The 26,333-nt window shown below is 38.9% G+C and overlaps 1 protein-coding gene across 3 annotated transcripts in view; it reads right to left on the reverse strand.

Moving 5' to 3' along the window:
* The window catches only part of CTNNB1 (catenin beta 1), a 41,236-nt gene that overhangs the window by 7,096 nt on the left and 7,807 nt on the right, over positions 1–26,333 (reverse strand). For all 3 annotated transcript variants that reach the window (XM_042998414.1, XM_042998413.1, XM_042998412.1), the window contains exons 2-7: positions 5,984–6,044; positions 5,324–5,551; positions 4,856–5,109; positions 4,492–4,730; positions 4,202–4,403; positions 2,760–2,904 (exon numbers count right to left, since the gene is read on the reverse strand). In XM_042998414.1, coding sequence (XP_042854348.1) covers positions 2,760–2,904; positions 4,202–4,403; positions 4,492–4,730; positions 4,856–5,109; positions 5,324–5,551; positions 5,984–5,996 — 1,081 coding nt within the window. In that variant the 5' untranslated portion in view covers positions 5,997–6,044. The remainder of the gene's footprint in view (positions 1–2,759; positions 2,905–4,201; positions 4,404–4,491; positions 4,731–4,855; positions 5,110–5,323; positions 5,552–5,983; positions 6,045–26,333) is intronic.

A 26,333-nucleotide genomic window follows, 5' to 3' on the forward strand; every position in this document is an offset into this window, starting at 1 on the left:
GAGCTGGAGCTGTACCAATGAGCAAAATATTGCATGGCCCCTTCTCTCATAGAGCTCATTCATGGTCTAGCTGGAGGCAGACAATATAAACAAATATACAATTAATAAGCTGAAACTACACAGTGTGTCAGACGGTGCCAAGTGCTATCAGGAAGAAAACCCCACAAGTGTGTGTGTGGGGGGGTGCCCTACAATTTCAAGTAGGGTAATTAGGTCACCTCAGTGTGAAGGTGACATCTGCGCAAAAATATGAAGGAGGACCAATCCTAAAAGGTACTGGAACTCCAGTTTATTACCAGGAACCGTATGAAAATGACTGACTCCAAACCGTGTGACCCAACGGTTCATAACCTTCTGCCATTCAGGACCCTAAGGAAGAGCATTTGTACGGGCGGTGGAGGGTAAACGGACGCTCAATTCCTCACTCACTGGCTTAACTTCACCCATCTCTCTCCTACTGAAATCCCTTCCGAATGTAGTGAGATACTTTCCCTTGTCTCCTTGTTCATCTCTTCAGGTCTGTTTTATTTTTCATTTTAGGTAGGCTCCACACCCAGTGTGGGGCCTGAACTCATGACCTGGAGATCAAGAGTCGCATGCTCTACTGCCAGCCAGCCAGGTGCCCCTTTTCGTGTCTCTCTTAAAAATTAAGTCTACCTCCCCTAGGAGACAAGCATCATCCCTATCTGGCTGCTTCCTCCTAGCAGCTCCAGCTACTAACAGAGACCTGCACACGGCTGATGCTCAAGATCTGCTCCATGCCTAGATCCCCCTCCTCTACCTTCTCTCCTTCACAGATTTCATTCCCTCCCTTTACTATTCACACGAACAGGGTGGATTTGACCCCAAATGTCTCATCAGAATACCCCGTAGACTTCAAAAACACGGAGACCTGCTCATTCGGCAGGTCTCAGGTAAGAGTCCACGCAGATGACTTTAAGGCATGTCCCCTCTTCCCCCCCTACACTGAGAGGTCAACTCCCAAATCTCTAGCCCCGTCTCCCCCTGCATCTCTGTGCCATACATAATCCAGCTACCTACTGGCCTTTTAGTCACTCTATCTCAGCTTCTTAAATTACCTTGTTCCAAAAATTAACCAATTCGTTCTGGTAGCTCCATTTAGGATGTTCTCCCCACCACAAATCACTTCTGGTTGCCCTTTAGCCCCCAAGTTACTACATTTTATGGGCGCTATCAGAAGCCTCAAAACAGTCACCCTTTCTATTTTTCATACCAAAACAGAAGTTTGTAACACAGCTCGGTGGCCTGAACTGCTTGCTTTTGGTCAAACGGTCATACATTGTTAATATTAATAATCCAAACACCTCACTGTGATGCGATGCCACTGCTTAACAACCACTAATAACTTCTCATTATCTCTAAGACAAAGGCCAAATTCTTTAGCATAACCTTAAGGAACCCTTTAGAATTTGGATCCCACCTAGCACTGCAAACTGACCTATTCTACATCTGTGGTTCTAAAGCTAGGAAAAAAACAAACCATGAATAAACATACATGTGACAGGGGCCTAGAAATGTCTTGCAATACATGGTCCTTGCCTAGCCCATCAACCTCATCCTGGGTCCTGGGCTACTCATCCGTTATTCATTAAATTCAAGTTACACTTCCTCTTTAGCACTTAGAACTCAACAATCTCTTTCTTACCATCAGGACATAGCATAGGGTTCTTTTCTCTGCCCGGAAAACATCTAATCCCCACTTCTCATATGGCTAATAGGTACCTTCTCGTCCTGCAATCTCATTTTACATCCCTTTCTCAGAGAAGCTCCTCTCTCCCCTTTAATTCTGATCACTACTTACTGTTCCTTTCTTCTCTGATACTCATTCTAAGCTGTTAATGCCCCCATTTTTTGCATATTTTTGTCACCCTCAACAGAATGGAAGAATAAATATAGGGACCATATCTGCTTAGTTATCCAGTATATACCACGTGCTTATTCCAGTGCTTAAGACATAGGTGCTGAATGTTTTCAGAACGCACAAATGGACATCAGAATAACCTGGCTAACTTTTTAAAATAATGACCTTGTCATTCCACTCCAAGGATTCTGATTAAGTCCAAAACTCTGCATTTTCCTCAAGTACTCATATTTCTGGAACAGCTGGGCCAGAATTTCATCCCCTTATTCTAGATGAATCCAGCCACACCTGTCTGTCTCAGTGCCAGCCAGCTATCCTGGGCAACCATAATGCCCCTTTCTCCCACAAATTCTCAAATAAAACTACTCTCAACAAGTAAAAGAGGTGTTACTAACCCTACACTTCATTCCAGGTATTTTCTTCTATTAAATGCTTTCATATTTTTCCCCTTCCAGTTTTGATATGAAACTTGGTTTGAGAGTCCAGGTAGATACTGCTAAGTGAGTTACAGAAAGAACTGATGCTGGGTAGTTGCAGAGTTAACTGTATCCTCATGATAAAAAAACAAAAGGCTGTGGCTGGTCCACCAATTCCTCTCCTTTGCTACCAACACGCACAACAGAAACTACCGAGTATTAGCCATCATTTTCGATGGGTAATAACAACTCTGCCTAAACTGGCCTAGGCTTAACCAGCACCCGTGCAGGTGTTAAGCAACACATACACTTTACATGCGGTCTTGGCTGCAGACTCAATAGAACCGTCTAGTTTCAGCCCATTTCCAAAACCATTAAGATCAAGTTGTATCACCCTTTTCCTAAAACAAGTAATCAAATTAGAACTGCCAGATGTTGCACACGAGACTGAGAATGCTTACCGGCTTCTACAATAGCTGGTTTATTACTAGAGCAGACAGACAGCACCTTCAGTACTCTGCTTGTGGTCCACAGTAGTTTCTCGTAAGTGTAGGTCCTCATTATATTTACTAAAGCTTGAGGTCCACCACTAGCCAGAATGATCAACTAGAAAGACATGTATATACTGTTAATCACAAAATTGTCATCATATGCCCAAGAAAACAACCAACGTATTTTTATTATACAAGCATGTCAGCCAGCTTTGCCACTGATCTAAATGTATTCCCAGACCCCATTATCCAGATCCCCACACCGGGGCCCCATTTACCCCCTCCTTCTACAGGATTCCACTCAAATTCAGGTATCCCAATACTCCCAAGAATAGATCAACTCTGCCCCAATTTTCTTCCTCCCACACTGATCAGAACAAAACAAAACAACAGAAACCATGCTGGTGTGCGACAGTAATGCCCAGATATTATTGTTGTATCAAAGCGGAGTTGTTAAAAATGTGAACCAGAATGGGCACTTAAAACTCCTAATCTTTTGGCTCTTGGCTGTTTTCACCTTAAAATGAGGTCTCATCAAATAAGCATTCCTTCTTGCCCTTTACTTCCCTCCGTATTCCCACCTCCAAACTATCCTGATTTTCTAAACACAAATCTCATCAGCTCATACCTTGCTAAAACTGACTGCATTTAGTCATTACTCTTTTAACATATTCTACAAGGTCCTGCAGGACCTGCCCTGCTGAGCTCAATAATCTCAACTCAAACCTTTCCTCTTCTTTACTATTGTTTCTAAGTTTGTTTATTTTAAGGGACAGAGAAGAGAGCAAGCACATTCAAGTGGGAGATGGGCAGAGAGAGAGACAATCCCAAGCAGGCCCCGCGCTGTCAGCACAGAGCCCAACTCGGGGCTCAATCTCACGAACTAGGAGATCATGACCTGAGACGAAATCTAGACTCAGACGCTTAACCAACTGAGCCACTTGGGTGCCCCTTCTTTACTCTTTGTATCTCTTGAATTTCCCAAACTCATCACTCTTCTCCCTCTGTAGGGCTTTCAAAGGTGCCATTTCCTCTAATCTTCACCTAGTCGATCTCTCCTCACCCTTAAGACCTGAACACAACCTATCACTTCCTCCAACAGGTCTCCCTGAACTTTCAAAACAGGGTTTGGTTCACTTATATGCTCTCATTGCTCCTCTTAAATAGTAATTATATCATTTCAGTGCCGATCTCCCACCTAAGAATGAAAGTTCTGAGAGGAGTTTGCCCACTATATCCCCAACACCTAGCTTGATACATACAAACGTTTATAGAAAAAAAGATGTCCAACTTTTTTTAAGGATACACACAAAGGGTGAGGCATACAAAGAATTTGCTAGAGTCCACAGAAGGACATGACATTGGGGTTCCCAATGCTCCATGACAACCACATTCAGAAAAATTCTTTTTACCTTGCTTTCTTGGTTGCCGTAAGCTAAAATCTGAAGGCAGTCTGTCGTAATAGCCAAGAATTTAACATTTGTTTTGTTGAGCAAGGCAACCATTTTCTGCAGCCCACCAGCTAAACGCACTGCCATTTTAGCTCCTTCTTGATGCAATAAAAGGTTGTGGAGAGTTGTAATGGCATAAAATAATACAGAATCCACTGGTGACCTGGGAAGAAGAAAAAAGCCACATCAGAAATGCAGTGATGGCACTCTTCTCCTTCTTAGCTGTGAGCCTTCTGACCATGTTTTCTTACCCAAGCATCTTCACCAGGGCGGGAATGCCCCCAGACTTAAAGATGGCCAGCAAGCCCTCACGATGATGAGAAAGATTGTGCAAGGTGCCAGCAGTACAGCGAGCTGTCTCCACGTCGTTCGTATTCTGCATGGTGCGTACGATGGCAGACACCATCTGAGGAGAACGCATGATGGCGTGTCTGGAAGCTTCCTTTTTCGAAAGCTGATGGACCATAACTGCAGCCTTATTAACCACCACCTATAACGTACGGGAATTAAGAGACGTCATTGGTTTTCAATACTGATACTGGATGGCTATTTTGAGGCTCCTTCCTGGAGAGTTTCCTTCAAAGCAGATCGCGAGCCAGCCTTGTCATTACTGACCTGGTCCTCATCGTTTAGCAGTTTTGTCAGTTCGGGGATTGCACGTGTGGCAAGTTCGGCATCATCTTGATAGTTAATCAAATTTACAACTGCGTGTTTCAGCATCTGTGATGGTTCAGCCAAACGCTGGACGTTAGTAGGGTGAGCAGCATCGAATTGTGTGGATGGGATCTGCATGCCCTCGTCTAAAGTCTCAGGGAACATAGCAGCTCGCACTCTCTGAGCTCGCGTCATCGCATACTGACCATCGATATCTGGAAAAGGTAAATTCAACACCCGTTATTCCCAATTCAGCATTGTGCTGAACACGTGCTACACCAAATGTATTACCGAAATGTTACCTAAAGGTAACACTGCCACCGCCCCCCTTTCTTGACACCACTTAAACTGTTACACACCAACGTCTGTAAGAAGAATTCTCAAAACTGCATTCTGACTTTCAGTAAGGCAGTAATGTAACACCCTTACCAGCCACTTGTTCTTGAGTGAAGGACTGAGAAAACCCCTGTTCCCACTCGTACAGGACTTGGGTGGTATCCACATCCTCTTCCTCAGGATTGCCTTTACCACTCAGAGAAGGGGCTGTGGTGGTGGCGCCAGAATGGATTCCAGAGTCCAGGTAAGACTGTTGCTGCCAGTGACTGACAGCTGCTTTTCTGTCTGGCTCCATGGCCATGTCCAGTTCCATCAGATCAGCTAGAAAAATCCAACAGCATTCGCATTACTGCCAAGGAAATGTTATCTTCATTAAAAGATCTGGGATACGACCCACTGAAATATTGTTAGAAATAGTCAAATGTGGAAGACAGCCAAGAATAACAATGATAGCCAGGATTAGCTCAGTGAGGAAATATCTACACTCTTAGGGAACCACCTAACAGTTACTCACTGAATTAGTGGAAGAATGGTACTGCATCCAGGCTCCAGAAGCAGTCATCCAGACTAGATTCCTGCTGGTGGCTTGTTTGCTATTTCACCAAGCCATTAGGAGGAGTGAGCAGAAAATGGAGCAAAAGGTAGCCTGACAAGTAAGCAGGGAGAGAGTAAAGCAGGGGGATCTGAGCCAGACTGGGTTAATGGCAATGAAGCAGAGCCCCAACTCAGTAACTAAAGACTTGTGATACAAACCTTGGGTAGCCATTGCCCACACAGGATTTTCAAAACCGGTGTATGGTGTGCTTCAGATACCCTAAAAGAGTTAATCAAGTCATTAGGATTTAAAATTTGCTTGTTTTTAACATTTTTAAGCCACTACAATGGGCTGATAAATATTACGGACCACATCCATAAATAGCCGCAACCCCTTTTACCATGTGATCGTGAAACCCAAACCCCACGGTCTCCTCTATACACCTCAACCACAGCTCCATCATTGTTGAAAACTCCAAGTAAAAACTCCTCTTTAACAAGCACCTCTTTTTAAGTAGGAATACAAATTATAGTTATTCAGGATGTCAAAAAGCACAATTATTGATGCGGATGAAGAAAATTTATAGTGAAAGCCAAGGTGGGGGAAAAAAAAGTATTCAAAATCAATTCCTCCTTGAGTTCCCAAAAGCGTTCTCCCTTTTTAACTTCTTTCGCTGAAAAACTCATAGGTCTTTTTGGACAGTGTTTTTAAAAAAGACCAAATTTTCATTAAATGGTTTTTCTTTACTGATACAATACAATGCCATATAAAATACCTTTATAAAGCAAATGGATCAGAACACTGGATTTTAGATCTTTTACTAAGAAGTAAAATTACTTTTCAAATGAAAGTTTGCAACACAAAAAGAATCTTTTTAGTATATTTTTTCTAGTTCAAATTTATAGCAATGATGTATTATAAACAGAAGTATTACTCACTGGAGTAATGTTTTATCAGTATGAAAAACTTAATCATATACATAAAAATCTTAGCATCTTTGCATTTTGGCTTTACTGTGTAACATTCAGGAAAACACTGAATCACATAGGAAACGAATTGCAAATGAGAACCGTTTGAAGGCTCATGGCCACTAGATATTCCTAATAACAAAACTTCCTTTATTACACAGTATTCCCCTAAACAAGTTTATCTTGCACTACAAATTAACATAATGGTTTACCAACACGTAAAGATATGGACTAAAATATTTACGTGTGAACTGTGTATTCTTATCACCGTAAAACAGAGTTTAAATATGTTTAATGAAAGTTGGAAACTACAGTCTAAAGTCCTATTTGCTCTATGTAAAGGAAGCATGTGTTAATTATTCCTAAAATTGCTCTTCCAGTACTAGATTTTTATAACCACAAAGGTCACTTGACACGTAAAGATGACAAGAGCTGTGGATACAACTGTTTTAGTTTCACGGTAGAAACAACTGACAATCTTTGTACAAGGCAAAATGAAGGACAGAAAATGAAGGTGATTCCTGTCAATACGAAATCTTTTAAGATACTAAGCAGGATTATGTGTGTTCAATGTTTTGATTCAATAGGACTAGAGTGGGGCATAGAAACCTGAATTTTTAATGAATATTCTAGGATGCACAAGCGATCTACAGACCACACTGAGAAATACCCAAGGTTTCTGTTCACTGATGCTGTGTTTTAGCTTACATTTTTCCACCTCTCTGGAAACTGAGTTCTCCACTCCAGTTTCCAGTTTATTTCCGGGAAAGGCAACTTAAAACAAGTTCTACATTGGGCTCTTCCTTTGGCCAATGCCACAGGGCTCAGAAACCAACTAGTCACTATAATACACATACAAAATATGTGTAAATCAGCTGTATAGTTACTGGTAAGGCTTCTGGTCCAACAAAAAGCTACTACCAGTAGTTAAGTAGTTTTTGGCAAGTCAAAAGTTATTCACAGATTTTTGACTGTGTAGGGGGTCGGTGTTGTTCAACGTTCAAGTGTACATGGCTTCAAGGAAAAAAATATTTACAGTATTGTTTCCTTGTTGTTGATGCAAAGGCAAAATATTTAGCCATGTTATTGTGTAAAATCTGTTTATATGGGATGACCTGTAGTTTGACCACAATTTATAATGATTTTATGGACAAAGCAAGTTCATACTCCAAACTTACAATATCTATTTGTATGTTGAGGATTCCTCAATACTATTATTTTTATATACTTTAAAATTTATGCAGCATACGTAACAGTGAGTCTACAATCCTACGTCGTAAAGGAGGCCAAGTATCAATCCAGCAGGTTGAGAAGTAAAAAATAGGAATGAAAATGGGGATCTACATAAGCAACAGTATATATCAACTCGCCTCCTACATTACACTGCAGACGAATCCAAATTTACCAAAACTATGAGAACTATTCACTAAAGAAACTGAATATACTGTCCAAAGAGATCTAGGCCAGAGTCCTGCCCAAAAGGAAAGCCTTCCTCATTCTTCCTCTGGACAGAACTTTCAGCCCAAGGATTGGCTCCCTCCACTACACCCTGTCAATCATTAGGGGTCCAATCCTAAAGCTCCCAATCAACCAAAGCTTACCAAACACATCTGGAAAGCCTTCAAGAGCAAAGGAAAAAGTTCAAGAAAGAAGTAACAGAAAAAACGCGGACTCCAGAGAAACACAGGATTTTAAAATAGGGGTAAGGGTGGGGAGAAGGAAACAGAATGTTTCAATTTACTACCCTCATAAAGATTGGAGATAATAAATTAAAAGCTCACTAGGTAACCAAAGTTGAGAAAAACTCCTAGAACATAAAGGAGAAAGATATTCAAAATACAAAATAGAAGAAACAAGATGATCATCTAGGGGATCAGAGCGCCAACTAATAGGCATTTCAAAAAGAATTAGGAGAAACAAAAATGGGGAAAAGCCCATTAATACCAACTCAAGATAAAGGGAGGATAATGCTAACAAGTTAGGAAGTACTAGAAGTCCCAAATGCAGTGATCACAAACTACAGAATACATTAGGATGCTCTGTGTCCTGCCAGCTTCATCCCCACCGAGTGGTACCTTGACAAAGAAAGAGGGTTGCCAGGATCGCCAATTTATCCAGTTTAGTGAGGTAATGGACGCATGCACCCTTTTATTTTTTCTTTTTGTTAAACATATATTCTTTCCAGTTATATAATTTGTAAAGAATACCTCAAAATTTATCTTGCTACTTCGGATTTAAAATCTGTAAAGATTTAGAAAAAAATATACACTCTTTATATACAATAATTTCTATCTAGGTGAAAAGTTCATTCTGATCCATATCTTATCCAAAGTGTTACTATGAGTAATTTTTCCTTCAACTTTTTTAATAGGACTACTTAAGCATTCTAGGTTTTTCTTTTTTATTAGGAAAATTTTCAAATATGCAGGAAAGTAGACACAACCGTATAATGAACACCCACATTACCTATACTTAACAACTGTTAACATCAGGCAGTATTTGTGCCCACCCACAGAATAATTTTAAAGTAAACTATATACATTATTATTACTAGTAGTAGTTCATCAGGTGGCTATGAAAAGTAAGGATATTTTCTTGCATACCAAAACATCACTATAGAAGATTAGCCTTACTGGCTGCTACTCCAGTTCACAATGAGTGAATTGGAGCCTCTACTTCACCCTGTGTACTTTAAATGGCCTTCTGTCAAAGTCGATGTGAGAATTCTGGACATGATATAGGTCTCACGCTGAAGTTTACTTCTCCAGTTCCTATTAGGACAAATTATCTTAATTACCCTAGAGTTCATAAAATTTGAGTATTACTAACTAGGAGTAACTTTGCTATATAAAAATAAAGCAGATCTATTATAAAACCAGTTTTATACTGGCCATTCATGCTAACAATTCACTTTCCAATAACCTGTACTAAAAGAACAAAAACCAGTCACTTACTCTGTTTTAAAGTAAGAAAACCCAACTCTATTTCAGGAGCATGATAAACTTATTAAAAAAAATCCTCAAGGATTAAAAACATTTCTAAGTAAAATGTGCTTTGTAAATCTAAAAGCACATACATACGCATTTTTCTTGTCACTACTACTATCTTGCCATTCACAAAATTTATACTCTCCTCAAATCTTCTGTTTAGGCACTTTTCATTTATCACTAGTTTTTTTGTTTTTTTTTTTAACATTTATTTATTTTTGACAGAAAGAGAGCGTGAGCAGGAGAGGGGCCGAGAGAGGGAGACAGAATCTGAAGCAGGTTCCAGGCTCTGAGCTGTCAGCACACAGCCCGGCTCAGGGCTTGAACCCACAAGCGGTTGAGATCATGACCAGAGCTGAAGTTGGACACTTAACCCACTGAGCCACCCAGGCGCCCCTTATCACTAACAGTTTTAAATCACAACTCAATCTAGTTACTTTTCTACTTTTACTCCTCAGCTGTGTCTGTGTATATTCTGAGAGGAGTCTTCCTACACTGGTCAATAAAATATAAATACCTAGTGACACTTTTGCTCCTCCAAAATTCCTAATATTGATGCCCTTGCTACTACTTTAAATACATAGGTGTAAAATGGCTATTGGAAGAAATATGAACTGGGAAAAATTAGGACACTTCCCAAATGATTGCTTTCCTTCCTTCATTTTATGGTCTTCTCTATCTTCTACCCTACCTATAAAGTAATATATGCTTAGTGTAAAATATTTTTCTTTGTCGTTCCCACAATTAATGACATTTTGGTATATTCGGTATTTTATTAAATTTACTACTAAGTATGCTTTTATTATAAAAATATAAATATCAGAAGCGTGTGGGTGGCTCAGTCAGTTAAGCGTCTGATTCTTGATTTCAGCTCAGGTCATTATCTCACGGTTCATGGGATCGAGCCCCACGCATCGGGCTCTGTGTTGACAGAGCAGAATCTGTGTGAGATTCTCTCTCCCTCTCTTCCCCTTCCTCCTGCCCCCCATAAACTTTAAAAAGGTATATACACACACACACACACACACATATAAATCAATTTCTTATTCCTTACTGTAGACACTGTGTATGTATACATATGCATGTATATATAGAAATCAACTCCTTATTCCTTATTGTAGATGCCTAAAAGTGTTTTCATTTGTATCATATATCTGTACTATAATTAGCCAAATCTCCCATTCTTGAATAGTTTGTCCTCCCCCATTTAGTTTGCTACTCAAACAATGCTGAACAAACACGTTTGCATATAAATAATTCTCTTTAGCTTCTTCCACTTCCCTTCCACATGACGACTGCTAAAAGGGTAAAAACTTTTAGGGCCTCTGATACACAGCTCCAAAAGACTGATGGAGCACAAACTGATACAATTTTCAGAGAAGGCCCCGTATGAGAGGCCAGGCCAGCCTACCGGTGGAGCAGCATCAACTGTTACCTCAGGACATCCTGTAGCAGCTATGTCCTCCCATGTAATATACATATTACCCCACCCTGTAAGTTTCTCGAAATTCTGAGATTAAATACTCAAAAAAAACCTTTTTTTGCCACGTGTACAGCCTTCTTGGCTTGCCAGATTCTTTAAAAATTTTTTTTTAATTTTGAGAGAGAGAGACAGAGAGACAAAGAGACAGAGAGAGAGAGAGAGAGAGAGAGAGAGAGAGAGAGAGAGAGAATCCCAAGCATGCTCCACACTGTCAGCACAGAGTCCAATGCAGGCCTCAAACTCACAAACCACAAGACTATGACCTGAACCAAAATCAAGAGTTAAATGCTCAGTCAACTGAGCCACTCATGTGCCCCTTGCCAGATTCTAGAGGTAGTCCTTTTATATTTTCATAGGGTACATGTATATGTTATATATAAGAAGTTCCTTGAATAATCACTGATACAGCATATTTAGGTATCATGTGTGTCTGAGAATATGATTTCACTACTTAAAATAATGTGATAATGGTAATATCCTTTACACTTATGATATATCCTTACTGTCACCAATGAGTACCTTCATACATAATCTCTGGTCAGTAACATAATCCTAAAATAGTCTTGATACTCCAGAGGAAAAAAAAAAGAATGTTTTAAAACAAACTTTTACTTTATTCACTCTAAGATCAAGTCACTACAAAAAGCAGATGATTTTTCTTCAGCCTACAGTACTCTTAAGCAACTGAAAACACTGATATTTTAAAACACAGTTATTTCAAAGTACACAATAAACAGGCTTTATCTATCTACACAGGCACGTTTTTATAATTTCCAAATATAATTTTATGCTAGCTAAGTTAAACAAAATGTTTAATACTGTTTATGTGGTAAAAGTACAAAGATTACATGCCAGCTTCTAAACACCTGGGCACAAAGGGAATCAAGAAAGAAGGGTATTAAAGATGGCTTCATCTCTTTGGCATTTTTTTAAGATAAAATAAATACAGCAAAATTACATACACCTCTTAATATCTAGGCCACCCATGAGTGCATGGCTGTTTGTTACATTATTCTCTATACTGTGCGTAGCAAGAATAATTGACCGAAAATAAGGAAATAGTTCTATATCAGCATCTCAGGTAAAGTAATTTAAACCCCAAATGTGATTTTAAAATATAAGAAAATCTTTGTACCTTTTCAAACAATTAAAATGGAACTATCCATAAAAGACACAAGTATTTCATGTACACTTCTGTCAAACCAGCTAAACCTTACAACTCAAGTACCAAAAGTGAGGATAAAATACTCCCGTCTCCTTGAAGAGGCAGCAGTCACAGTAGCTCAACAGGCTACAAATCTATTTCAGAGGCTAGAGACTGCAGCTATGTGGGAGGATCTGTTTCCACTACATCTTGAAACTGAAAATCCTGTTCCTCTTAAGTTCATAAAATGATGATTAGCGAAATCCTTTTAAACCGAGGACATTCTTTGTCAACATTCTAGAGACACTTTTACAACTCTTTTAAGTTACACAGTGATAATACTGCACAGAAAACAGTTCACGGTTAAACTGAATTGTTAATAAAAAGTGACCATTATGTACAAACTACTTTCCTATGTACAAATAGGTTAGAAAATCATAATCACAAAAAGATCTCATGCATAAAAGCAACAATAAAAACAAAGTACATACAAGATTAAATGTAATTATTTTTTTCTTGGCTGGAAAATCGTTTTGTACTATATAAAGATATTGTTGGTTTTCTCTTAGTTAAGGCTAGCTAATATCCTTGGTACACAGAGAACTAAAGACAAATCAATAAAAAAAACATCAGGGAAAGGGCAGAAACCATCATTTCAAAGGAAAAATACAAAGTAAGCAATAAATACACACAAAAGAATTTAAACTCATTTATTTTTTGCATATCAGACCAGCAGATTTAAAAGATTAATAATATCGACTGCTAAGACGATACAGTTGACCCTTGAACAAGGATTCGAAATGCGCAGCTGCACTTGTACGTGATTTTTTTTTCATCATGATTAAGTGTACTCTTTAATCCCCATCCCTAATTTCAACCCCACGCACGCACCTCCCTTTGGTAGCCATCAGTTTGTTCTTTATAGTTGAGTCTGTTTCTTTTTCTTGTTTTAATATAATTTATTGTCAAATTGGTTTCCATACAACACCCAGTGCTGATCCCAACAAGTGCCCTCCTCAATGCCCATCACCCACTTTCTCCTCTCCCCCACCTCCCATTCAACCCTCAGTTTGTTCTCAGTTAAGAGTGTTTCTTGTTTTGCCTCTCTTTTTTCCTTTGCTCATGTTTTGCTTTTTAAATTCCATGAGTGGAATCATATGTTACTTGTCTTCGACAGATTTATTTCACTTAACATCATGCTGTCTAGCTCTGTTCATGTTGTTGCAAATGGCAAGACTTCATTCCTTGTTATGGTTAAATAATATTCCACTGTGTGTGTGTGTGTGTGTGTGTGTGTGTGTGTGTGTGTATACTTTTGGCCCCCTCACCATCTTTTTTTTTTTCCAAACACACACTAGAGTGAACTCTGAAAAGCCTAAATCATAGTACATGCACCTATAGTGGCTTCCTAGTGCACTTTGGATTTTATTCTATATCCTTATGGATCTGACATAAATATAGATGTATAGGTATAGGTATAGGTATAGATACATACGCACAACCCACTATCTCTTCTTTATCCATTCATCTATCGATGGACACTTAGGCTGCTTCCATACTTTAGGTATTGTAAATAATGCTGCAATAAACGTAAGGGTGCATGTATCTTTTCAAATTAGTGTTTCTGTATTCTTTGGGTACAGATCCAGTAGTGGAATTACTGGATCACAGGGTAATTCTACTTCAAATTTTTTGAGAAACCTCCATACTGTTTCCCACAGTGGCTGCACCAATTTGCATTCCCACCAACAGTGTAAGAGGGTTCCTTTTTCTCCACATCCTGGTCAACACTTGTTTCTTGTATACATTTGGTTTTGTTTTTTTATAGTACAGTACTATAATAAATGTATTTTCCCTTATGATTTTAACATTTTCTTTTCTCTAGCTTACTTTATGGTAAGGATACAGTACTTAATACATACAACACACACACAAAAATGTTTTAATCCTGTTTATGCTATTGCTAAGGCTTTTTTCTCTATCAACAGTAGGCTACTAGCCATTAAGTTTTGGAGGAGTCAAAGTTTTATGCAGACTTTGGACTACATGGGAACTGGTGCCCCTAATCCCCACATTATTCAAGAATCAACTGTAGTTAAACTACCAGAAACTTTTTGGAGGGTAGGTTGGCACTACCCATTAAATATGTGTAAATACCCTCTGACTTTAAAATTCCATTTTTATAATAGAAACATAATTTGTAGCAATATTCACAGAAGAATGCCAAGAGGTCTGCACAATGAAGCATTCATAGGAAAAAAAACTGGAAATTACCCAAATGCTCAACAAGGCAATGAATGAACAATAATTTATACACTCGCCGAACAAACATGTAACACCTTTCATGTTACTGGCATTGCAGTAAGAGTGAATACCAGAGTCTGAGACTCAAGCTCGTACATCCAGTAAAGCTTGGATTCTGCTACTAGAAAGTTAAGCAATAAAAACAAAACAATTTAAAGAGAACTTCTGTGAAAGAAATAAACAAGGTGAGAAGAGAGTGAATGGTGGAGAAGGGCTATTCTAGGTAAGCATGGGATGACAGGAACCTTTGAGCAGAGGAGGAGGAACCAGCCAGCTTAAGATGGGGCAGAACACTTCATGCAGAAAAAAAGTGGAAAGGAAGGTATGAGCTGTTTGGTAAAGGTACTAAAAAGTCACCAGTGTAACAAGAAATCAGGGGAACTATGAAAAGACAAAGGACCAGATCAACAAGGATATAGAATAAAATCCAAAGTGCACTAGGAAGCCACTAGAGGTACACATGTACTATGATGTAGTCTTTTCAGAGTTCATTCTAAGTGTGTGTATGGAAAAAAAGATGGTGAGAGGCCAAAAGAAAAGCAGGGACACCAATAAGGAAGCTACTTTAAGTGGTAAATCATCCAGGTGAGATGCAGTAGTGGATAACTATGTAGCCTTTAAAATGAATGAAAAAAGACACAGAAAAAACCCCCACATATCTAATATGCAAAGCATTTGCACATTTTACGACATTTTTGCATACATTCCCAGAATTAAATGCATGTAAAAAATACATTCGTATCTGAGGCACCTGGGTAGCTCAGTCAGTTAAGCATCTGACTTCCACATAGGTCATGATCTCACAGCTTGTGAGTTTGAGTCCCGCATGGGCTCAGAGCCTGGAGCCTGCTTCAGATTCTCTTTCCCTCTTTCCCTCCCTCCCTCCCTCCCTCCCTCCCTCCCTCCCTCCCTCTCTCTCTCTCTCTCTCTCTCTGTCTTCCCCGCTCATACTGTCTCTCTCTCAAAAATAAACATTAAAAAATTTTTTTAAAATACATTAGTATTAGAAATGATACTTTTCCACAGTGCCTGGGTGACTCAGTCGGTTGAGCGTCCTATTTCAGCTCATGGATTTTGTGAGATGGAGCCCTGAATCAGGCTCTTCACGGACTCTCCCTCCCTCCCTCCCTCCCTCTCTGTCCCTCCTCTGCTCCCGTGCACGTGCGCGCACACGTACTCTCTCTCTTTCAAAATAAATAAGCTTTAAAATAATTATACGTCTCCAAGAAAATAAATCATTTAGCCCCAATGTGTGTTAACCAGTGATACACAGCATTAAGGAAATATTTCTAAGCATAAAAGCTAAGTGGCCCATAAAATAGACTTTCTGCAAAGGAAAGATGGTAACTTCTCAGCAACCATTTAGTACCTCAAGGCAAGAACAAATTGCTTTAAAAAAAAAAAAGGACATATTCTTTGGATAATAATGTTTTCCAAACGCAAAGAGATCAAACTCACTGCAGTTTTTAAATACTTAGACAAATAACATTTTATTTAATTATATCAATAGTTTTCCTATTTTTTAGTAATTTCATAGAGATTTTCATTCATTTCTTGTTCTACTAAAGTGGTACTATTCTAAGAATCAACTGCATCACAACATAATGTGCCAAGTTTAGTGGACTTATTTTAAATAATACATTTTACAGCATAATTTGAGGATGCAGCCTCGTGATATCAAGTAAACATCTAATTTTGCCCTTGATGTATTTAACAATGTACCATCATTAAATGCTTAGTAACTTTAGTTCTGAGCCTAATGTTATTTCATTGAATTTTCCCAGCAACCTTGTAAGTAGACAACATTCCCCAAATTATTAGATTAAAAGTCTGACTAGCAGCCATTAATATGAGTATAGTTGCTCCGTTAAAATTGAAATCCAGGTCTTACATTTAAGCTCAGAGTCATGTGCCCTTTTAATCAAATCACATATCGCACTCGCACCCCAAAGTTAAAGACAATTAGTATTTAACAATGTTACAGATCAATTCAAGAGAAAGGTTAACAAAAAGAACTATATTCTTTGAACAGCGACTACAGAAAAAGATCAATCTAAGATGTGAATCACTATATACTTCATACTTTGACTATGTGCCTAGCCAGACAGCACTACTGCTGACAAGAAAATGCAATCAAACACACGAGTATATCATGCCAAGGAGATGGAAGAGTTATTTCGAGAGAGTTTCTACATGTTGATCTCTAGGCTCTGACTATAGGAAGAATTAATGGCAGGAAGTCAATGACTTCTAGGAGTAATTTATTTAATGCAATGCTTTCTATCCCTCAGCAATAACCTTCCTCTTTTTCACTTGTAGGAGTCTCCCTTTTCCACCATACCAGCACACAGACCTTTAAAAAATAAGAAAAAAAGTTCAATGTGTGAACCCTGTGAGGGCTGGGGCCCTTTAGTTTCACACTGTATCCAAAGTGCTTAGCATGTAATAAGCTTTTAGGTATTTGGCAGACTAAATGTGCCAATAAGAAAGATGTTCAAAAACTAGACAGTAGAATAAAATGTAATACAAAGGCTTAGATAGCCAACAAACAATTATGTATAACCTAGGAGACTTCTTAAATTCCTTTAGAAACATGAAATATTCATTTATGAAAGAACATATCTCATCTGAAACAGAGGTCAACAAACTTGTTCTGTAAAGGGCCAGACAGTAATTACTTTAGGCTTTGTGGGCCATAAGATGGGAGTACACCAAAATAAAAAGCTTTGCACAGCAAAGGAAACCATCAACAAAATGAAAAGGCAACATAATGAATGGAAGAAGGTACCTACCTGCAAATGATATACTGATAAAGGGTTAGCATCTTATACAACTCAACACCAAAACACCCAAACAATCCAATTAAAACTGGACAGAGGACCTTGAATAAACATTTTTCAAAAGAAGACCTATAGATGGCCAAAAGACACATGAAAAGATGCTCAACACCACTAATCATCAGGGAAATGCAAATCAAAACCACAATGTGATATCACCTCACACAACTCAGAATGGCTAATATCAAAATGACAAGTAACAAGAGCTAGCAAGGATGTGAAGAAAAGAGAATCCTTGTGCACTGTCAGTGAGAGTGGAAATTGGTGGAACCACTGTAGAAAAACAGTATGGAGGTTCCTCAAAAAATGAAAAATAGAAATACTATATGATCCAGTAACTCCACAACTAGGTGTGTACCCAAAAAAAACCAAAAACACTAATTGGAAAAGATATATGCACCCCATGTTTACTGCAGCATTATTTATAATAGCCAAGATATGGAAGCAACCTAAATGTTCATCCACAGATGAATGGATAAAGAAGATGTGGTATACATATACACAATGGGATACCACTCAGCCACAAAAAAAAAAAAAAAAAAAAAAAGGAATCTTGCCATTCATGACAACATGGATGGCCCTAGAGGGTATTATTATGTTAAGTGAAGTCAGATAAAGAAAAATAAATACCATATGATTGCACTTGTATGTGGAATCTAAAAAAAAAAAAAAAGAACAAAAAGCCAGAAAGACTCATAAATACAGAGAACTAGTGGTTGCCACAGTGAAGAGGTGGGGGAATGGGTGAAATAGGTGAAGGGGATTCAGAGGTACAAACTCCCAGTCATAAGACAAATACGTCACAGAGATGAAAAGTATGACATTGGGAACACAGTCAATAATATTGTAATAGCGTTGTATAGTGATAAGTGGCAACTGTTTATCACGATGAGCAGTGAAATCACTACGTGGTACACATGAAATTAATACAACACTGTGTGTCAACAACAATAAAAATTAAAATAAAAAACTTTGTCACAGCTACTCAATTCTCTTGTAGTGTGAAAGCAACCACAGACAATATATACATGAACAAGCATGGCTGTACTTCAATAAAACTTTACTCCTGGAAATTGCAAATTTGCTATTTCCCATAATTTCACATGTCAAGAGATCTTATCCTTGACTTTTTAATCAGTCATTAAAAAATATAAAACGTATTCTTAGTTCTCAGGCCATACAGAAACAGGTGGAGGACAGAAGTTGACCATCCCCTCATTTATTTATTACATACTTTCACTGGCAACAAACCAAAGGCAAGTGAGTTTACATTTTAATTAAGTACATTAAACCTAAATGTGAAGACCCATAACAGAAAGGGTTTTTAAGTGAGTTAACAGGTTACTTGAGAGGTCACACACAGTTTTTGCCTGTATCTTCAGAAACAGGTTGTGTAAAAAACAAAACTGGACCAAATGACATATGAAAGCCACAACAAGACCATTTATTTGGGAAAACCAATTCAGGCCATTAAGACTGGGTATGGACTAAACCAGAATTAAGCCTCAATATATGCATACCTTTAAAAATCTTTTTTTACTATAAAGATCTCCAACTTTGTTTGAAGGACCCTTTAAACTGACTACCAGATCCTTCCAATGGTTCTTACCTGGAAATTTAAAAAACAAGAGGACTCTGCTCCATCCCCATGGTTCTCTATCCCAGTAGAACTGGGATAGAACCCCGGCATTGCAATTTTTAATTTGTTTAAAGCGTCATACATGTTGCTGACACTGATACCCCCAAAGAAGGGCTACAGCTATAGACAAATAATATGATCCAATTCTATTATATATAACATGCTGTTACATGCATAACAATGTTATATGTATAATGTTTTATATATATAACATTAGTCAGTAACTCAAATTAAATTAAAACAAATGTGACTCCACAGAGTAACCCCGGGACCAGCTCTTAAAGAAGCATCTATTCATTAAGACACTACAGATTCTAATTACTTAATCTTTTAGCAACCTTCAAGACCCCACCATACATGTTAAGTTTATGTTACTCTCTCAAACAGAAGGACATTTTTGCTGCCTTTGACAGCTTTACCATAGTAAAAAGTTTCATAATCATGAGGCTCTCTTATATTTAGAAAGAATAGCAGAATATTACAAAAGGTAGAGTGAGCTAGAAAGCTTTTATTTTCAAAATGTGACTACTTTCATTATCTCAATACAAAAAACCTTCAAGGAATAATAGCTCTAAATCTGTTCGAAGTCCAAAAATACACCAGTAAATGAGTCATAACCTGGAGGTATATATCAATGTCTCATTGGCATATTGTTTTTTGTTTTCTCAATTTGCCAATTTGTTAATCAACATTTTGTTTCACAAGTTTTCCCACAATTCCTTCATTTACTCAACAGTTCAAGGACATAGCAATACCAAGGGCGTGAATACAACGTATGCATAGATTTCATTTATTGAGTGCTGGATGCATAGGGGCACTTGTACCCCAATGTTTATAGCAGCACTCTCAACAATAGCCAAATTATGGAAAGAGACTTAATGTCCATCAACTGATGAATGGATAAAGAAACTGTGGTTTATATGCACAATGAAATACTACGTGGCAATGAGAAAGAATGAAATATGGCCTTTTGTAGCAACGTGGATGGAAATGGAGAGTGTTATGCTAAGTGAAATAAGTCATACAGAGAAAGACAGATACCACATGTTTTTACTCTTATGTGGATCCTGAGAAACTTAACAGAAGACCATGGGTGAGGGGAAGGGGAAAAAAAAAAAAAAAAAAAAAAAAAAAAAGGTTAGAGAGGGAGGGAGCCAAAACATAAGAGACTCTTAAAAACTGAGAACTGAGGGTTGATGGGTGGTGGGAGGGAGAGAAGGGTGGGTGATGGGCATTGAGGAGGGCACCTGTTGGGATGAGCACTGGGTGTTATATGGAAACCAATTTGACAAAAAATTTCGTATTAAAAAAAAAAAGATTTATTCAACAAATTTATTCAACAAATTTTTATGTAACTGCTACTCGCGAGGACATGTAATAGATTCTGGGTATACAGTGGCAATTAAAGCAGATATGGTCCTTGCATCCTTGACCGGAAGGGAGACAATAAGTGAATGAACAATTACAAAGAGTGATAAGTGTATATAACTAAGTCACAAGTGGAAGAAGGGAGTAGAATGACACAAGGACAAATGGAAGGTTTTAGAGTGGACAAAGCCTTCTTGAAGGTAATTTTCAAGCTGAGACTTGAAGAAGGATGCAAAAGAGCCAGCATGTAAGGAACAGAGCAGAAACATTCCAGAAACAAGAAATAACATGTACAGAAGCCCAGAGTCATGAAGACCCGATCACTTTAAGAACTAAACCTTGAGACCAGAGTGGTTCAATTATAGTGGGAAAGAGTGGATGCAATGAGATGAGGCTGAAAATAGCCAGACTGTGTAGGGCTGTCTAGCCTTCGGTTAAGGAATGCATTTCTTTTTCCTAAGTGCCACTGAAAGTCCACGAAAGGTCATAAGCTGGTTAATAACAAGATCTCATGGAGTTTTTAAAGCTGGTTTTGGTTATATGGGAAAACAACTGAAAGAGAACAAGAAATAAAAAAGGGAACCTGTAAAGAAACCATAGCAAATAGTCCAGGTAATAGATGGTGGCAGCTTAAGCTCAGATCGTAGCACTAAGCACAAAAATAGCTACACTGGAGAAATACTTTGGAGGTAGAAACAACAGACTGTTGATGGACTAGTTCTAATAAATGAGAGGAATTAAAGTAGGATAAGTGGAATTAAAGAAGAGTCCTACAGGGGCACCTGGGTGGCTCAGTCGGTTGGGCGGCCGACTTCAGCTCAGGTCACGATCTCGCGGTGAGTTCGAGCCCCGCGTCGGGCTCTGTGCTGACAGCTCGGAGCCTGGAACCTGTTTCAGATTCTGTGTCTCCCTCTCTCTCTGACCCTCCCCTGTTCATGCTCTGTCTCTCTCTGTCTCAAAAATAAACGTTAAAAAAAAAAAAAAAATTAAAAAAAAAAAAAAGAAGAGTCCTACATATTTGGGTTGAGCAATTAAGTTGTGATACTAAGTTTAGTGCAATGTAGGAAAAAAGAGGAGAATGTTTCTAGAACTGCACTGTCCAATATGGTAGCCACTTGTTACATGCGGTTATTTACATTTACATTTACTTTCATAAAAAATTTAGTTTTTCATATTGCCATATTCAAATGCTCTAGAGCCACATGTAGCTGGTGGCTACCACACCGGGCAACATAGATGTAGAACATTTCCACCACCACAGAAAATTCTACTGGTGAGTAGAAGGAAGGTGTTACAGAAGGAAGAAAGAAATACATACATAATACCAAATGCTAGGTGGTCCGGCAAGACTAAAGCTAAAAAGTATGCACATGGTTGGTCAACATGAAGGTCCAATAGGACCTCAGCAGAGCATATTCGCTGGAATAATGAAAGCAGAGCATGAACTGGAATGGGAGATGAAAAGTGCAGACATGTCCATAGGGTATGGACACACCATGAAATAGAGCAGAGAAATAAATGGGGCATTAGCCGGAGGAAAACAAAGGGTGTCATTTCTAGAATATTCACGCAGCCAACACACCTTTCCTGTGCACCCGTAACCTCTAGACATTCTTCTGAGTACCAGAGATATAAAATCAGGACAAGATCAGGAGAGGAAGAAAGAACAAACAAGCAAACAATGTTATTTCAGAGTATAATTAAGTGCCACAAACCAAATAAAAGAATAGAATATGAGAAAATTAAAATGAGCGAACAGAAAAGACCTCAATGTAGAAGTGGTATCTAAACATGAGCCATCAATGACAAGAAGGAACCATCTCTGCAAATGTCTGGAATATACCTGTATGCTACTGGGAATGATCTAAATGAGAGGATAAGATTCACTCAACACATATTTACTGATCATCTATTATGTAGTATGACTCTAGGCACTGGGAGGAAGAAAGCAGTGAAGGACACAGACAAAAATCCCTGTCTTTCTGGAGTTTACATTCTAGTAGGCTAAGAAAAAAGAAAACAAACAATCAAAAAAACCAAAATATTATGTTAGAGAGTGACAAGGGCTATGGAGAAACATAAAGCAAGAAAGGAGATAGGAAGATGGGGAAGGACTGTGATTTTAGACAGCATAGCAAGAAAAAGCCTGAAGGAGATCAGGAAGTGAGCCATGATATGGGATCATGCTTGACCAGTTGGAGGAAAAACATAACAGCCTGCACAGATAAAGAAGACAAAAGTAGTAAGTGATAAAGAGAGTGTAGACACAGAGGGATTTGTGCTTTTACTGAATGAGATGGTAAGCACCTGGAGGTTTCTGAACAGAAAAGTTACATATCTACTGCTTTGTAAGGGTTACCTCTGGCTGCTGTGTTGAAGATATATTTTAGAAGAACAAAGGTGTAAGTAGGGAGACCAGTTAGGAAGCCTTTGCAGTAACCCAGGCAGATGATTACAACGGTACTGCTATGGTAAGAAATGGTTAGATTTTGGATATTGTTAAAGGGAGAAAAGACAGGATTTACAGACAGGGTTTCCATACTGAGTGTTAGAGAAACAGGAGTCAAGAACAATATGGTTAGGGCTGTCTGGGAGGCTCAGTCAGTTAGGCGTGCGACTCCTGATTTCCGCTCACATCATGACCTCACCATTCATGGGTTCGAGCCCTGTGTTGCACTCTGCTTTGACGGCATGGAGCCTGCTGGCAGTTCTCTGTCTCTGTCTCTCTCTCAAAATAAACAAACACCAAAAAATGAAAAAGAACAATATGATTAGAAGTCTGAGTACCTGGCGCTCTCTCTCTCTCTCAAAAATAAAAATAAACATTAAAAAATCTTTTTTAAAGAAGTGGGGGGCGGGGGTCGCCTGGCTGGCTCAGTCGGTTGAGCATCCAACTATAGCTCAGGTCATGATCTCAGTTTGTGAGTTTGAGCCCCACGTCAGGATCTGTGCTGACAGCTCAGAGCCTGGAACCTGCCTGCTTCGGATTCTGTATCTCCCTCTTTCTGCCCCTCCCCTGCTTGTGCGTGCATGCTTTCTCAAATATATATATATATATTAAAAAAATTTAAAAAAAAAGAAAAGCCTGAGTTAACTGGAAAGATACAGTTCCATTCAGAAACAACTAAGAGAAGCAGCCATTAGGGGAAATTGAGAGCTCATTTCTAGAAAAGTTAAGTCCGTGATACTTCTTAGACACCCCAAAATTTTTTTTCAAAATAGCTGGGTATTAGAATCTAAAATTTAGGAGAGAAACCCAAGCTAGGGATATAAATTTGGAAGTCAGAAGCAAACAGATTAAATGCCATCTGTTTAAAGCTATGAGACTAGAGAGTGTATTTAAACAACAAAAAATAAGTCTTAAGACTAAACTCTCAGTCACATCAATAAAGAGATCAGAGAGAGAACAGAAAACCCAAAGGAGACTAAGAAGGAACCACCAGCAAGGCAGGAAGAAAACCTGCTAGCAGACATCGTAGCCTAGAAGCCAAAGAAAAAAGTGTTTCAAGCAACTGTGCCAAATGCTACTCATAGATTAAATGAGATGAGGACTGTTAATTTATAACATGGTGATTTCCTGGTATGGGTTCAAAAGAAAGGGAGAGTGAATAAAAGCAATTGTTTCAAGCTATTTTGTGTGGGTGATGGGTAAAAGGGGAGACAGGAAGAAAAAATTATTTTAAAATGAGATAAGCAATATCATGTTTGTGTGCTCATGGGAAGAGCCAGCACAGAAGGAAAAACCAGTGATGCAGGAGAAGGGAGACTGACAAGAGTAATAATATTCTTGAGACCAAGAAGGGAACGAGATCTAGTATACAAATGAACTCGTTGTCTTGGAACACTACGGTTCATCCAGTGATGGAGAAGGTAAAGCGCACAGTCACAGATACGGGAGCATGCAGGAATTTTTTAAATCATTCAATATGCTTAGTGAGATAGAAAGCAAGGGTATTAGATGAGGAAGAATAGGGGAGAAGGTGTTGGAATGTTAGAGGAAAAGAAAGATGCAATCATAAAAGAGAGCGAACTAACAGACTGGGGACCACTGGGGATGAAGCCAGGGAGAGACAAAGTTGTTGAAAGTGTATATAAGAAAGTGATTATGATTCAATACGAAATCTCAGGTGGGTGTAAGTGAGGGTGAGGGACCCTAAAAAGGTTAGATGGATACAGATTATAGGTTCTGGTGGGGCTGAAGGGCTGCTGGAATTCAAGTATTTCCTAGAGGAGTAAGGCAGTGGGGCACTTGAAATGAGACTGGAGAGGGGCACCTGGCCCAGTCAGTTAAGTGTCCTGACTCTTGATTTTAGCTCAGGTCATGATCTCACGGTTCAGAGAGTTTGGCCCCACATCCAGATCTGTGCTGGCAGCACTAAGCCTGCTTGGGATTCTCTCTCTCTCTCCCTCTCTCTCTCTCCCTCTCTCTCTGCCCCTCCCCTGCTCTCTCTCAGAATAAACTTAAAAAAAAAAAAAAAATGAGATTGGGGAGGGGGTAGTAATTAGTATAAGACGAAGCATTCTAGGATATGACAATGGGACCATGTGGTTGAATTAGAGTGAAAAATGAGATCACTGGAGGAGAAGAAAGAAAGGAATAGGCCAGAACATCTTTTATACCAGCGTTCCTCAAAGAGCCAGACCACGACACCATGAGGAGCCTGTGCCAGATTATAAATCAACATGCTGCTTCCTTTATCAAAGAAGACTTGCTGCAAAAAAAGTCAGCTGGACTAAACAGTGAATTTAGTGACAGAGGTGATTTATATTCTGGCACAAACCCCTTATCATAATCCTCACTAGTAACAAACAGTTCTGACCAGACGACATTTTGAGTAGCACTGCTCTACACGGACACTGATATCTCCAAGAATTATGACAGAAATAAAAGAGGACACTGAGCCAAGCTAATAAAGTGTTCAAGGAAGGAGGGAGATGACCCTCCTTACTTTTTCTTCTCTTCTCAAATATCCCAACACCTCCCCAGGAAGTCAGTAGATGACTGAAATAAAGAGGGGTAGCGGGTAGTATAATTTGATGGCATGAGAGTCAAAGATCGAAGTTCTGGAAAATAACGGTTAAGAAGTGAATGAAAAACAAAGACACTTTCTCTGCCTCTCAGTTTAGTAGTAAAATGTGTGCAAAAAGGGAAAACATTTACCACTGAGAGAGCTGCAAGGAAGTAGCATTATCAGGGGACAGACTAGGTTACAGTTGGAGTAAGAGAGAGAAGGGAACATTCCCAGAATACACTGAAAATAAAAGGAGTTCTAGGAGTTCCATAAGGTACAGTGAGTGATAAAAGGTGGGAGATGGAGACTTAAAAAGTAACGGGATTAGAATCTGGAGGAAGGGATAAGGCCAATACAGAAGAGTTAGGTAGAACTAAAAGAACAAAGTCCTTGAAACCACATGGGTCAGGACTGGCCTCTGACCAGAATATACTATTTCCTCCATTTTATTTTATTTTTTTAAGTTTATTTATTTATTTTGAGAGAAAGCACACATGAAAGCGGGGAAGAGGCACAGAGAGGGAGAGAATCCCAAGGAGGCTCTCAGAGCAGAGCCCAACTCAGGACTTGATCTCTCTGTGAAGTGTGAGATCATGACCTGAGCCGAAATCAGAAGTCAAGACGCTTAACCAACTGAGCCACCCAGGTGTCCCTCCTCCATTTTAAAGATGGACACTCGATGCAGACTGGCAGGGTGTTGAAGGAGTTCCTGCTTAGCTTCTGATGGACGAGAGGGGACTCATCTGAAAAGCAGAGAAGGTTAAATAGTCTTCCTGTCTTGGAGCTTTCTAGAGAAACATAGTATCTGGGATATAATGGCAAAGGG

Source organism: Panthera tigris, chromosome C2 (assembly GCF_018350195.1).
Source record: "Panthera tigris isolate Pti1 chromosome C2, P.tigris_Pti1_mat1.1, whole genome shotgun sequence".
Taxonomy (NCBI): Eukaryota; Metazoa; Chordata; class Mammalia; order Carnivora; family Felidae; genus Panthera; species Panthera tigris.